The 15789-nt window shown below is 33.7% G+C and overlaps 1 protein-coding gene across 1 annotated transcript in view; it reads left to right on the top strand.

The window, feature by feature from the left end:
* Positions 1–15789, top strand: part of LOC132562743 (protocadherin Fat 3-like) — a gene marked incomplete at its 3' end in the record, with an annotated part of 38501 nt that overhangs the window by 3540 nt on the left and 19172 nt on the right. Inside the window, exons 2-5 of the mRNA XM_060227501.1 lie at positions 6783–6860; positions 8882–9049; positions 9790–9865; positions 11069–11229. Of these exons, the coding sequence (XP_060083484.1) occupies positions 6783–6860; positions 8882–9049; positions 9790–9865; positions 11069–11229 (483 nt within the window). The remainder of the gene's footprint in view (positions 1–6782; positions 6861–8881; positions 9050–9789; positions 9866–11068; positions 11230–15789) is intronic.

The following is a 15789-nucleotide window of genomic DNA, read 5'->3' on the forward strand; positions in this document are numbered from 1 at the left end:
CTAAATTACTCAATCGCAACTTAATGTTATGATTTCTCCAAAGACTGATGCTGGTGCACGCGGATACAACACTACAACTTTTCCAGGACAAGACGAACGTATGCTAGTGGGTTTCATCAGGTTTTCAGCGTAACATGACTAGCAAAAATGTTATTCTGTGAACAGGGAAACTGTTGATATTTTTTCCAAATACCGATATTTTTCATCTGATCTTTTCGTCTCTGCCTGTTTAACTCTTATTCTTTAAAGAACAAGAACGCGGTCTTATTGATTTAGTAATGAAAAAGTATCAAATATCATATAAGGTTCACATATATGGAACTGGACATGAGTTTTAGCTGATTCATGGCCATACCTTGTGTTTCCAGTGCGCGAAAGTCACTTGTGACGTCTCAAGCCAATCAGCCCCGTTATGTTATTGTCCACAGAATGTGTATGATCACTCAGATAGCGGGTCACTATGGGTCAGTAAAGTAGGCGCCGGGAGAATGATTTACAGTTACCGTGATAAATCGTTTTCTATGTCCTTCAATGACACAATTTATCCGTTTTGTCATGTCTCGAATAGTGAGTAAGACTAACAAACAGGTGAACTATTCATTTGTGTTAATGAGTGTTTGACTCGTGTTTCACAAGGACACGTAGAAAAGACATACTCAACTCTAATACGGTATGAATACATAACGAGTTTGGTGTATAAAAATATCATTGGTATCTGATTTGCTATTAAGTAGTGTGTTCAGTCCATATCACACAAAAAAATCTCTTCTTGATAACGTATTTTGATAAATAAAATAGATGTCTTCATATTTAAAAGGAAAATACGACGTGAAAATGTCGATAATTTTTTGGATATTGACGCGAAACAGATTTGGTATAGGTAATCTGTAAGATATATGAAATAATTAGTTAATCTGTACTGTGAAACTGGCATAACTGAAATTTCGCGTATTTTGCCCTTTTGTCAATAAGGCGAAAAACGGTTGTGGTATATTTAAACTAAAGGTGAAAAGTAAGGTATTGTGTTTTTAACGGATAATTTAAAACTGGTTACAGATATTTCGATTGAAAGAAGTCATTATCACTGGACGAATGTTTCTCCGTGTAGACAATATCCCATCCCTAAAATCTTAATGAAACATGTGTAGGCTAAGATACACTAATGATATATGAAATGGAAAATAATTGAAATCAAATTAGACCAATCTATCACAGACATATTGCATGGCGTTAGTTAAGTGTTACTACCAATCTATCACAGACATATTGCATGGCGTTAGTTAAGTGTTACTACCAATCTATCGTAGAGATATTACCACGAGGTTAGTTAAGTGTTACTAGCAATCTATCACAGAGATATTACCACGAGGTTAGTTAAGTGTTACTACCAATCTATCACAGAGATGTTACCACTAGGTTAATTAAGTGTTACTAGCAATCTATCACAGATATTACCACGAGGTTAGTTAAGTGTTACTACCAATCTATCACAGATATATTACCACGAGGTTAGTTAAGTGTTACTACCAATCTATCACAGAGATATTACCGCGAGGTTAGTTAAGTGTTACTACCAATCTATCACAGATATATTACCACGAGGTTAGTTAAGTGTTACTACCAATCTATCACAGAGATATTACCGCGAGGTTAATTAAGTGTTACTACCAATCTATCACAGATATATTACCACGAGGTTAATTAAGTGTTACTACCAATCTATCACAGAGATATTACATGGTGTTAGTTAAGTGTTACTATCAATCTATCACAGATATATTACCACGAGGTTAGTTAAGTGTTACTACCAATCTATCACAGATATATTACCACGAGGTTAGTTAAGTGTTACTACCAATCTATCACAGATATATTACATGATGTTAGTTAAGTATTACTACCAATCTATCATACATGTATTAGCATACAAACGATGATGCACATATGTATACTGGACATTGTACATATAACACAACTGACTAAGGAGTCTAGAATTCTCAATTTTCGACACCAAATCACCTAATGAATCAGTCACTCATCATTTTCGTTAGTTGTGTCTTACAAATTTATATTTTCTGTACATTAATGAGCAATGGTATATTTTTTACAGTATATAAACGAGGGATGGTGTACATATTCACAGTATATAAACGAGAGATGGTATACATTTTCACTGTATATAAACGAGGAATGGTATACATTTTCACTGTATATAAACGGGGGATGGTATACATTTTTACTGTATATAAATTGGGGATGGTATACATTTTCACTGTATATAAAAGAGGGATGGTATATATTTTCACTGTATATAAACGAGGAATGGTATACATTTTCACTGTATATAAACGGGGGATGGTATACATTTTTACTGTATATAAACGAGGGATTGTATACATTTTCACTGTATATAAACGAGGGATGGTATACATTTTCACTGTATATAAACGAGGGATGGTATACATTTTCACTGTATATAAACGAGAGATGGTATACATTTTCACTGTATATAAACGAGGGATGGTATACATTTTCACTGTATATAAACGAGGGATGGTATACATTTTCACTGTATATAAACGGGGGATGGTATACATTTTCACTGTATATAAACGGGGGATGGTATACATTTTCACTGTATATAAACGAGGGATGGTATACATTTTTACAGTATATAAACAAGGGATGGTATACATTTTCACTGTATATAAATGGGGGATGGTATACATTTTCACTGTATATAAACGGGGGATGGTATACATTTTCACTGTATATAAACGGGGGATGGTATACATTTTTACTGTATACAGTATATAAACGAGGGATGGTATACATTTGGTATACATTTCCCTCACTGTATATAAAAGAGGGATGGTATATATTTTCACTGTATATAAACGAGGAATGGTATACATTATCACTGTATATAAACGGGGGATGGTATACATTTTTACTGTATATCAATTGGGGATGGTATACATTTTCACTGTATATAAACGAGGGATGGTATACATTTGCACTGTATATAAACGAGGGAGGGTATACATTTTCACTGTATATAAACGAGGGAGGGTATACATTTTCACTGTATATAAATGGGGGATGGTATACATTTTCACTGTATATAAACGGGGGGATGGTATACATTTTCACTGTATATAAACGGGGGATGGTATACTACATTTTCATTGTATATAAACGAGGGATGGTATACATTTTCACTGTATATAAACGAGTGATGGTATACATTTTCACTGTATATAAACGGGGAATGTAATGCCTTTTCACTGTATATAAAAGAGGGATGGTTAACATTTTCACTGTATATAAACGAGGGATGGTATACATTTTCACTGTATATAAACGGGGGATGGTCTACATTTTCAATGTATATAAAAGAGGGATGGTATGCATTTTCACTATATATAAACGAGGGATGGTATACATTTTCACTGTATATAAACGGGGGATGGTATACATTTTCACTGTATATAAACGGGGGATAGTATACATTTTCACTGTATATAAACGAGGGATGGTATACATTTTCACTGTATATAAACGAGGGATGGTATACATTTTCACTGTATATAAACGAGGAATGGTATACATTTTCACTGTATATAAATGGGGGATGGTATACATTTTCACTGTATATAAACGAGGGATGGTATACATTTTCACTGTATATATATAAACTGTATATAAACGGGGGAGGGATGTATATAAACATTTTCACTGTATATAAACGAGGGATGGTATACATTTTCACTGTATATAAACGAGGGATGGTATACATTTTCACTGTATATAAACGAGGGATGGTATACATTTTCACTGTATATAAACGGATATACATTTTCACTGGGTATATAAAAGAGGGATATACATTTTCACTGTATATAAACAAGGGATGGTATACATTTTCACTGTATATAAACGAGGGATGGTATACATTTTCACTGTATATAAACGTTAGATGGATATACATTTCACTGTATATAAACGAGGATGGTATACATTTTCGAGGGATGGTATACATTTTTACTGTATATATATATAAACGATGGGGGATGGTATATATTTTCACTGTATATGGTATACATTTTCACTGTATATAAACGGGGGATGGTATACATTTTTACTGTATATCAATTGGGGATGGTATACAATTTCAATGTATAAAAAAGAGGGATGGTATACATTTTTACTATATATAAACGAGGGATGGTATATACATTTCCACTGCATATAAACGAGGGATGGTATACATTTTCACTGTATATAAACGAGGGATGGTATACATTTTCACTGTATATAAACGGGGGATGGTATACATTTTCACTGTATATAAACGGGGGATGGTATACATTTTCACTGTATATAAATGGGGGATGGTATACATTTTCACAGTATATAAACGAGGGATGGTATAGATTTTTACTGTATATAAACGAGGGATGGTATAGATTTTTACTGTATATAAACGAGGGATGTAACACATTTTCACTGTATATAAATGGGGGATGGTATACATTTTTACTGTATATAAATGGGGGATGGTATACATTTTCACTGTATATAAACGAGGAATGGTATACATTTTCACTGTATATAAACGAGGGATGGTATACATTTTTACTGTATATAAACGGGGGATGATATACATTTTCACTCTATATAAAAGAGGGATGGTATACATTTTCACTGTATATAAACGGGGGATGGTATACATTTCCACTGTATATAAACGAGGGATGGTAAACATTTCCACTATATATAAACGAGGGATGTAATACATTCTCACTGCATCTAAACGAAGGATGGTATACATTTTCACTATATATAAACGAGGAATGGTATACATTTTCACTGTATATAAACGGGGAATGGTATACATTTTTACTGTATATAAATTGGGGATGGTATACATTTTCACTGTATATAAATGGGGGATGGTATACATTTTCACTATATATAAAAGAGGGATGGTATACATTTTTACTGTATATAAACGAGGAATGGTATACATTTTCACTGTATATAAACGAGGGATGGTATACATTTTCATTGTATATAAACGAGGGATGGTATACATTTTCACTGTATATAAACGAGTGATGGTATACATTTTCACTGTATATAAACTGGGGATGGTATACATTTTCACTGTGTATAAAAGAGGGATGGTATACATTTTCACTGTATATAAACGAGGGATAGTATACATTTTCATTGTATATAAAAGGGGGATGGTATACATTTTCACTGTATATAAACGAGGGATGGTGTACATTTTCACTGTATATAAACGAGGGATGGTAGACATTTTCACTGTATAGAAACTGGGGATGGTATACATTTTCACTGTATATAATCGAGGGATGGTATACATTTTCACTGTATATAAACGAGGGATGGTATACATTTTCACTGTATATAAACGAGGGATGGTATACATTTTCACTGTATATAAACGAGAGATGGTATACATTTGCACTGTATATAAACGAGGGATGGTATACATTTTTACAGTATATAAATAAGGGATGGTATACATTTTCACTGTATATAAAAGAGGGATGTCGTTTTGAAAGTGATTTATTATTTACTATTGAAACCTAAAGCTGTTAATCAGTATAGCTAAAAAATGAACATGGCTTACTTATACAACATATAGATATTTGACGACACACTTTGTATCGATAACACAATGTTGTAGATACAGTTCCTCAACCTTTGGGTATCCCTTCTTCTCGTTCTCGTTTTTTGTAACGTATTTGATTAATGTGTTACCGCTGACTCTCTAACAGGCACTACACACTATCACAGTTGTTCGTTCTTGGTAAAAGGTTAAAAAGCACATCGAAGGTACCCCTAATATTCTGTTCTCGTGTGACCCATATATTGTCAGACCACTGTTGAAACTAAGTTTTGTATTTGTAACAGGCGGTTGATCTTGAATAAACACAATCTTTTTAAGTAGGTCAGCTCCGTTGTTGTTTTTGTCACGTGATAACAAAAATAAATAGCAAACGATGTTTCTGTAGGAAATATGATACAATGTGTTTTGTTTATTTAATACCAGAACTTTATTATGAAGACGTTGTAATAAACAAAATATTGTGAACAGTTCGGGGTTCCTTATCACGGAGGACTATTTAGGATATAAACAATATTATTTTCTGTATTAGTTATCTCGAACGCGCGACATAACCTCTCCAGCGCTCGACACATTATCTCTAGATCTCAACTTAACTTCTTGAGCGTTCAATTGACCTTCGCGAGCGCACGACATACTTTCTCAAGTGCTCGACATATTACCTCAGGAGCTCAACTTAACTTCTCGAACACTCGAATTCACTTCGACTTATTATCTTGAGAGCTCAACTTCTCAAGTACTCGACTAAACTTCTTGCCTCTTTACCTGGAAAAATTCACTAGGTTAAAGGCGAATCCTTTGATAGATAAATATATTTACATGTTTGTTGATTTCGACACTTGAAAAAGACACTTTTAATTTAGAAATATTCATTACAATTCAATCAGTTTTCATTCTCGTCGATCTTAAGTCCGCATCAAATACACTGTCTATTTTATACCAGTAATGATCCCATAGTTGAAAATTCTATATCATTTTAAAAGGGCATATATAAATATTTCACAGCCTTTATTTTTTCATATTCTTTATTTTATCCCTGAAAATAACGAAACGTTATACCGCTACGAAAATAACAGCCTTTACAGTACCTAGTACTAACGTGCTTTGTCGTGTTTACTAGGTGCGGCTTGTAGTAGTGGTGAACTTGTTGGGAACAGCAATCCTCAAAGTGATAAACAGAATCAGGACTCTTCCACTGGTAAGTATCCATACTTAGAGTCAATCACGTTAGGTAAACAAAACCAGCACTCCTCCACCATAAAAAGACTGACCATGTACGAAATTGTCTGACTACGCCGAAATACACATATTGGTATTCACTTAAAGTTTAGGCAGTGTATATGGGATGGTTTACCCACCAAGAAGTCTTTACATGTTGAAGAGCGCCAGACGAAACATAGAATTTTTCACTGCATTACTGTATATAGCTATAACATAATAGCAATCATAGACGTATCAAAATTGATCGGTGATTATAAAAGTCATTCTAATTTGTCAGTTTTTGGCAATAGTACTGGACCCTGCACTGATCAGCCTTTATATCGTATAGTTTCACACGTCAGAGAGATGACATAAATCCTGCAGAAACTAGGATAATTGTATAATCTATACTTAACGAGAAATGCAACAGTCATATTAGATAGTATATTGACGGATAAAGAAAATCCGTAAACAAAAAGAATAGTGTTAGGTATTTTATCCGCAGAAAGCAACAGCTTATCATCACTCAGATTGACCGATCAGTGGTCCGTTTAACTAGCACTTCTCAACGTTAAAAGGTTCACAAACAGAGCAGTCATTCTCACAGCTACTCTTTCCTCATTACAATCAAACTTGAAACAATGTAAGACACGATATAATTAATTCTATACGAAATTTATTCAACAAGACTCAAAACAACAGAATTTTGGCAAATTTTGAGTATGTACCATCATATATCAATATACCTGGAAATAAAAAGCTGACGACCTCTCTTCAGAATAACACACAAGAATGTAAAGTGACATTATCCAAGAAAGAAATATATATAAATAACCTAGGGGAAATCACAGATAAAAATATCAAACCAAAAAGCATTACAACGAAATGAATTAGAAGATATTTTATTACAAGACAAAGATTAGAGACAACTAAACTAAAACGTGCTATCAGAACATTGGTTTAAGATGTCTTACCAGACTGTCAGTATTGTAATTCAGAAGAGACAATATCGATCTCCTTTCTAATATAAATTCTTGTCTGTCCTCTTTTCTGGTCTGACTCCTTCCTCTTACGATTTCTTGCACTTTCTGTAAGGTGACTTTTAGGTCCTCGTCGCCTTTTCGTATTTGCGTCCGCCATATTGCCTCTTTCTAGGCTTATACGCATGTGCAGCATCAGGGTTACGAGCAGTAATGTATTAATTAGAAAAGGACCGCAATGTTTACAATCTTTATTTTCTAGAAATCAATAAAAATGGTTGCAGTGACTTTTTATTTTAGTAATTAACAGAAAGTCTTAGTTTTGTAACATACTATTGGAAAATAGAGCGTTTTATATCGTTTTCTCGTAGTGTTTTTTAACATTATAGTCGCTTTAATTATGGGCTTGAAGGACATAGACAAGGCCTTTTTCCAAGGCTTTGGAAACCAAATATTTGTTTCTCAAACCCCATACCTAACTTGTATAATAACCACTTTACACAATTCTCGAATATTTTCTTATATGAGCAGTAAGTATTTAAAATGTTGAATTTCGACACCTTTCCTTTTTTTGTTCTGGTTGATATGCGCCGCTTATCAAACCGAATAAAATAACATTTAAATATGTAATTCTTCTCATAATCAAAGTATGATTCTATCATTTTATTAATCATCACTAGGTTGATGGAAGTAAAATGGTGAGTAAAAGGTTACTATAGCAGCGGTTAGTGAAATTTTTAAATTATTGCAATTATTTCAAACAAAAATGTTCAGCTCAAAGTAAACACTAAGGAATGTCAATATGGCCAGTCTCAACAGTCTTGAGCTGTACGTTGATAGTAAAATAATGTTTCCCGTTCTGTTGGATTGATATGTAATTTTTTTCACTATCCGCTGATTAGCTCAGATATGTGCACAAGGTAGATTGCAGAACGATCATATTTTGTTTTGTTTCTTTTTTTTTTTTTTTTTTTCTATTATTATTTTTTTTAATTTTGACTCTTTAATAACATTGACAATGTTCTCAATTTATTTACAGGTTTAAGTGTTCTACACTCCGATACAGACTATCAGGTTCCATGTGATTGTGGGGAAATTTACCAATGGGGTCACTACGCTAGAGCACATGGGGATGTTTACTTTCAGGTGTGGAGGGACACCGGAAGTACTTATGAGCTTGTTGGGGAAAATCTAATAACTTTCACGTGTAAGGAATATATCTACCTACATTTACTGGTCTAAAATAGAAATTCAGTCGGCAAAGGTTATCTACAAAACCTGTGCCATCGCGTTTATTTTCGTGTATCTATGTTGTATGGTATTTATGATAAAATGCATAATGTTTGTTTTGAGTGTTCCAAAACATTTACATCGGCAAAAAAAAAAATAATGAAACGCCTATTTACGCATTATATTGCAAAGGATATTTTATATGGCGAGAGCGAGAGAGAGAGAGAGAGGGGGAGGGGGGGGGGCAGGGAGAGAGAGACAGAGAGGGGAGAGAGAGAGGGGGAGGCAGGGAGAGAGAGACAGAAAAGGGAGAGAGAGAGAGACAGAGAGAGAGGGGGGGAGAGACAGGGAGTGAGAGAGACAGAGAGGAGAGAGAGAAACAGAGAGAGAGAGGGGGGAGAGAGACACAGAGAGAGACAGAGAGGGGGGAGAGAGAGACAGAGATAGAGAGAGAGAGAGAGAGAGAGAGAGAGAGAGAGAGAGAGAGAGAGAGAGAGAGATAGAGAGAGAGAGAGAGAGAGGGGGAGAGACAGAGATAGAGACACAGAGAGATAGAGAGAGTGTGTGTGTGTGTGTGGGGGGATGAACCGATTCCTTAACGTGAAATTGATAAACTGAAATACGTGTGTCAAATAGATTGATACCTGTTCAGATATCACCAAATGCAAAATGACCACATCGAGATAGAGTATGACCATTAGTGTTCCTGCATTACAGCATCAAACGATGGACTCGACACGACCTCTATATCAACTGGGACAATATATGCCATACAGGATGATTACCTCGCTTTGTAAGTTATTTGGTTAATTGAACATAGCTGAGAACAAACAAAAGAATTTAAAACGAAAAAAAAAATAAGACAAATGATAATAAAGTTGATAAGATCATACTGTTTCTTCCGAGATTCTCATCTCATTGATATGGCAAGCTTAAACACATTTGACGTAAAATGTCTGCACGCCTAAAGAATGGCTTGGGAAATTGAGAGATGCACTTAAATATATTTTCTATTCAAATTAATCGCAGTTCCCAAATACTTTGTATATATAATCATATTATTTTTTAAACAAAAAGTCTCCCTTACTTTGATCACATCGGTGTAGTCAACCGTTTGGTTTGGAGTGAAATTTGCCACATTTAATGTCCGATATCTTGATTGATCATTCTGACCACAGATAATTGTTATCAGAAATTAACATTCATTTCTTGTTCTATCAGGTATGTCTTATATAGTGAAAAATAATGAAGTTTTTTTGAGATATTTCTGTTGATTCCGTGGATGCTCTGATTCCACACTAAATGTCTACCAACTGTTATAGTTAGCAGAAATACATCTATATATTTATATTTATCCACGACATAAAAAAAAACAAGGAAAATGGAAAAATATAGGATATTTCAGTAATTATTTGGAAATGTAAATGAGAAAGATTCATCTGATCGCTGTGAGGTTCGATACATGATCTGTGTATTTTATGTGGCAAATCAGTATCACCTGATCTATATCCTAAGATAGTTTGCACGGAGAAAAGAATAGCATTAAAGGGATTTGTACCCGTGTATGAGTATTTGTTATCTGATACTGATTAAAACGAGGCTGTGAGCTTCTGGTGAGATATATTTAGAAAAAGTCCTTTTAAATTTTGTGAATAACCTGCCAATTGGAAATGAATTCCTGAAAAATCAAAATATGCCATCCTGTCCTTCAATTTACGATATGTATCATCTTTGAAAACGTCACAATGTATGTGACGTCATAGTTTATGACGTCACAATGGAAACATTTCAGTTTCAGTGTATGATGTTCTGTTTTATCTTATGCTAACCCTTAATGCAGAAATAGCATTTAAAATATTTATAAAAAATGCGTCGGATTATACTTAACAGAATATAGCATTTGATAGTTTTATCACACAATAATAATAAGAATAATGATAATAATTCTAAAACACTAAGGACCCACACATGTTTATATCATTGATCGATTTTGCAGTTATCAACCTGGAGCACCTGTCATTCCCTATGGTAATGGTAACGGGAACGTGAATGACTTCAAACGGAGCACCAATGTGAATGGTGCCACGACGTATGATTGGGGATCAGAGACCGTAGATGGAACCAGAAACTATGCTTTCAATGCAAAACTGAATCCAGGCAGGACCAAGATTATTTTTTCGCAACTTTCTTCATCATATGATTTCATTGCTGTGAAGTAATATGATTTCGTGGGGTCAGTTTTCGCGGTTTTCCAAATATACAAAATTTCGTATACACTTGATTTCAATGATAAACATTGGCTCACTAAATCTGCTTATTCTAACAGTTTAACAGTTCATGTATTTGAAATTGTGGAGGAATATTCACGAAATGAACGAAAATGAAACCCCCACGAAAATGAATGATTTCACGGAATTTATTAGGTACTTTACAGAAAGTACTCCACACATTTTGATCGTTCTTCAACATATATGTATATATATTTTTCTTATTTCACTTTTTACGTGGTCCAAAGGACGGATGGGTTTATAAGCCATGGCGCGGAGTCTGTCGTCCGTCATCTAGCGTCTGGCATCCGTCAACTTTCTTTTAGAAACCGCTGCTAGTCACGATTCAGGGAGTTTTAACCAAGGCTTCCGGACTCTTGGGACATAAAGGACAGGAAGTGGCGAATATATATAGATTTTTTTAAAAAATACCTTTCCTTTAATTCAGATATCTACAGTACAATCTACAGTACAATCTACAATTTACAGTACAATCTACAGTACAATCTACAATCTACAGTACAATCTACAATCTACAGTACAATCTACAATCTACAGTACAATCTACAATCTACAGTACAATCTACAGTACAATCTACAATCTACAGTACAATCTACAGTACAATCTACAGTACAATCTACAATCTACAGTACAATCTACAATCTACAGTACAATCTACAATCTACAGTACAATCTACAGTACAATCTACAATCTACAGTACAATCTACAGTACAATCTACAATCTACAGTACAATCTACAATCTACAGTACAATCTACAGTACAATCTACAGTACAAACTACAATCTACAGTACAATCTACAGTACAATCTACAATCTACAGTACAATCTACAGTACAATCTACAATCTACAGTACAATCTACAGTACAATCTACAATCTACAGTACAATCTACAGTACAATCTACAATCTACAGTACAATCTACAATCTACAGTACAATCTACAGTACAATCTACAATCTACAGTACAATCTACAGTCTACAGTACAATCTACAGTACAATCTACAGTACAATCTACAGTACAATCTACAGTACAATCTACAATCTACAGTACAATCTACAGTACAATCTACAATCTACAGTACAATCTACAATCTACAGTACAATCTACAGTACAATCTACAATCTACAGTACAATCTATAGTACAATCTATAGTACAATCTACAATCTACAGTACAATCTACAGTACAATCTACAATCTACAGTACAATCTACAGTACAATCTACAATCTACAGTACAATCTACAGTACAATCTACAATCTACAGTACAATCTACAGTACAATCTACAGTACAATCTACAGTACAATCTACAGTACAAACAGTACAATCTACAGTACAATCTACAGTACAAACTACAATCTACAGTACAATCTACAATCTACAGTACGATCTACAGTACAATCTACAGTACAATCTACAATCTACAGTACAATCTACAGTACGATCTCAAGTACAATCTACAGTACAATCTACAATCTACAGTACAATCTACAGTACAATCTACAGTACAATCTACAATCTACAGTACAATCTACAGTACAATGTACAATATCCAGTACAATCTACAATCTACAGTACAATCTACAGTACAATCTACAATCTACAGTACAATCTACAGTACAATCTACAATCTACAGTACAATCTACAGTACAATCTACAATCTACAGTACGATCTACAGAACAATCTACAATCTACAGTACAATCTACAGTACAATCTACAGTACAATCTACAATCTACAGTACAATCTACAATCTACAGTACAATCTACAGTACAATCTACAATCTACAGTACAATCTACAATCTACAGTACAATCTACAGTACAATCTACAGTACAATCTACAGTACAATCTACAATCTACAGTACAATCTACAATCTACAGTACAATCTATAATCTACAGTACAATCTACAATCTACAGCACAATCTACAGTACAATCTACAGTACAATCTACAATCTACAGTACAATCTACAATCTACAGTACAATCTACAATCTCTACAATCTACAGTACAATATACAATCTACAGTACAATCTACAGTACAATCTACAGTACAATCTACAGTACAATCTACAATCTACAGTACAATCTACAGTACAATCTACAGTACAATCTACAATCTACAGTACAATCTACAGTACAATCTACAGTACGATCTACAGTACAATCTACAATCTACAGTACAATCTACAGTACAATCTACAGTACAATCTACAGTACAATCTACAATCTACAGTACAATCTACAGTACAATCTACGGTACAATCTACAATCTTAAGTACAATCTATAGTACAATCTACAATCTACAGTACAATCTACAGTACAATCTACAATCTACAGTATAATCTACGGTACAATCTACAATCTACAGTACAATCTACAGTACAATCTACAATCTACAGTACAATCTACAGTACAATCTACAGTACAATCTACAATCTACAGTACAATCTACAATCTACAGTACAATCTACAGTACAATCTACAATCTACAGTACAATCTACAGTACAATCTACAATCTACAGTACAATCTACAATCTACAATACGATCTACAATCTACAGTATAATCTACGGTACAATCTACAATACGATCTACAGTACAATCTACAATCTACAGTACAATCTACAATCTACAGTACAATCTACAGTACAATCTACAATCTACAGTACAATCTACAATCTACAGTACAATCTACAGTACAATCTACAGTACAATCTACAGTACAATCTACAATCTACAGTACAATCTACAGAACAATCTACAATCTACAGTACAATCTACAGTACAATCTACAATCTACAGTACAATCTACAATCTACAGTACCATCTACAGTACAATCTACAGTACAATCTACAATCTACAGTACAATCTACAGTACAATCTACAATCTACAGTACAATCTACAGTACAATCTACAATCTACAGTACAATCTACAGTACAATCTACAGTACAATCTACAATCTACAGTACAATCTACAGTACAATCTACAGTACAATCTACAGTACAATCTACAATCTACAGTACAATAAACAGTAGAATCTACATTATACAGTACAATCTACAATCTACAGTACAATCTACAGTACAATCTACAATCTACAGTACAATCTACAATCTACAGTACAATCTACAGTACAATCTACAGTACAATCTACAATCTACAGTACAATCTACAATCTACAGTACAATCTACAGTACAAACTACAATCTACAGTACAATCTACAATCTACAGTACAATCTACAGTACAATCTACAGTACAATCTACAGTACAATCTACAGTACAATCTACAGTACAATCTACAGTACAATCTACAATCTACAGTACAATCTACAGTACAATCTACAATCTACAGTACAATCTACAGTACAATCTACAATCTACAATCTACAGTACAATCTACAATCTACAGTACAATCTACAGTACAATCTACAATCTACAGTACAATCTACAGTACAATCTACAATCTACAGTACAATCTACAGTACAATCTACAGTACAATCTACAATCTACAGTACAATCTACAATCTACAGTACAATCTACAATCTCAGTACAATCTACAATCTACAGTACAATCTACAATCTACAGCACAATCTACAGTACAATCTACAGTACAATCTACAATCTACAGTACAATCTACAGTACAATCTACAATCTACAGTACAATCTACAATCTACAGTACAATCTACAGTACAATCTACAATCTACAGTACAATCTACAGTACAATCTACAGTACAATCTACAGTACAATCTACAATCTACAGTACAATCTACAGTACAATCTACAATCTACAGTACAATCTACAATCTAAAGTACAATCTACAGTACAATCTACAATCTACAGTACAATCTACAATCTACAGTACAATCTACAGTACAATCTACAATCTACAGTACAATCTACAGTACAATCTACAATCTACAGTACAATCTACAATCTACAGTACAATCTACAGTACAATCTACAGTACAATCTACAATCTACAGTACAATCTACAGTACAATCTACAATCTACAGTACAATCTACAGTACAATCTACAATCTACAGTACAATCTACAGTACAATCTACAATCTACAGTACAATCTACAGTACAATCTACAATCTACAGTACAATCTACAGTACAATCTACAGTACAATCTACAATCTACAGTACAATCTACAGTACAATCTACAATCTACAGTACGATCTCAAGTACAATCTACAGTACAATCTACAATCTACAGTACAATCTACAGTACAATCTACAGTACAATCTACAATCTACAGTACAATCTACAGTACAATCTACAATCTACAGTACAATCTACAGTACAATCTACAGTACAATCTACAGTACAATCTACAGTACAATCTACAATCTACAGTACAATCTACAGTACAATCTACAATCTACAGTACAAT

The sequence above is a fragment of the Ylistrum balloti genome, unplaced genomic scaffold (genome assembly GCF_031769215.1).
Source record: "Ylistrum balloti isolate Yb309-2 unplaced genomic scaffold, AGI_CSIRO_Ybal_v1 Utg371500, whole genome shotgun sequence".
Classification (NCBI taxonomy): domain Eukaryota; kingdom Metazoa; phylum Mollusca; class Bivalvia; order Pectinida; family Pectinidae; genus Ylistrum; species Ylistrum balloti.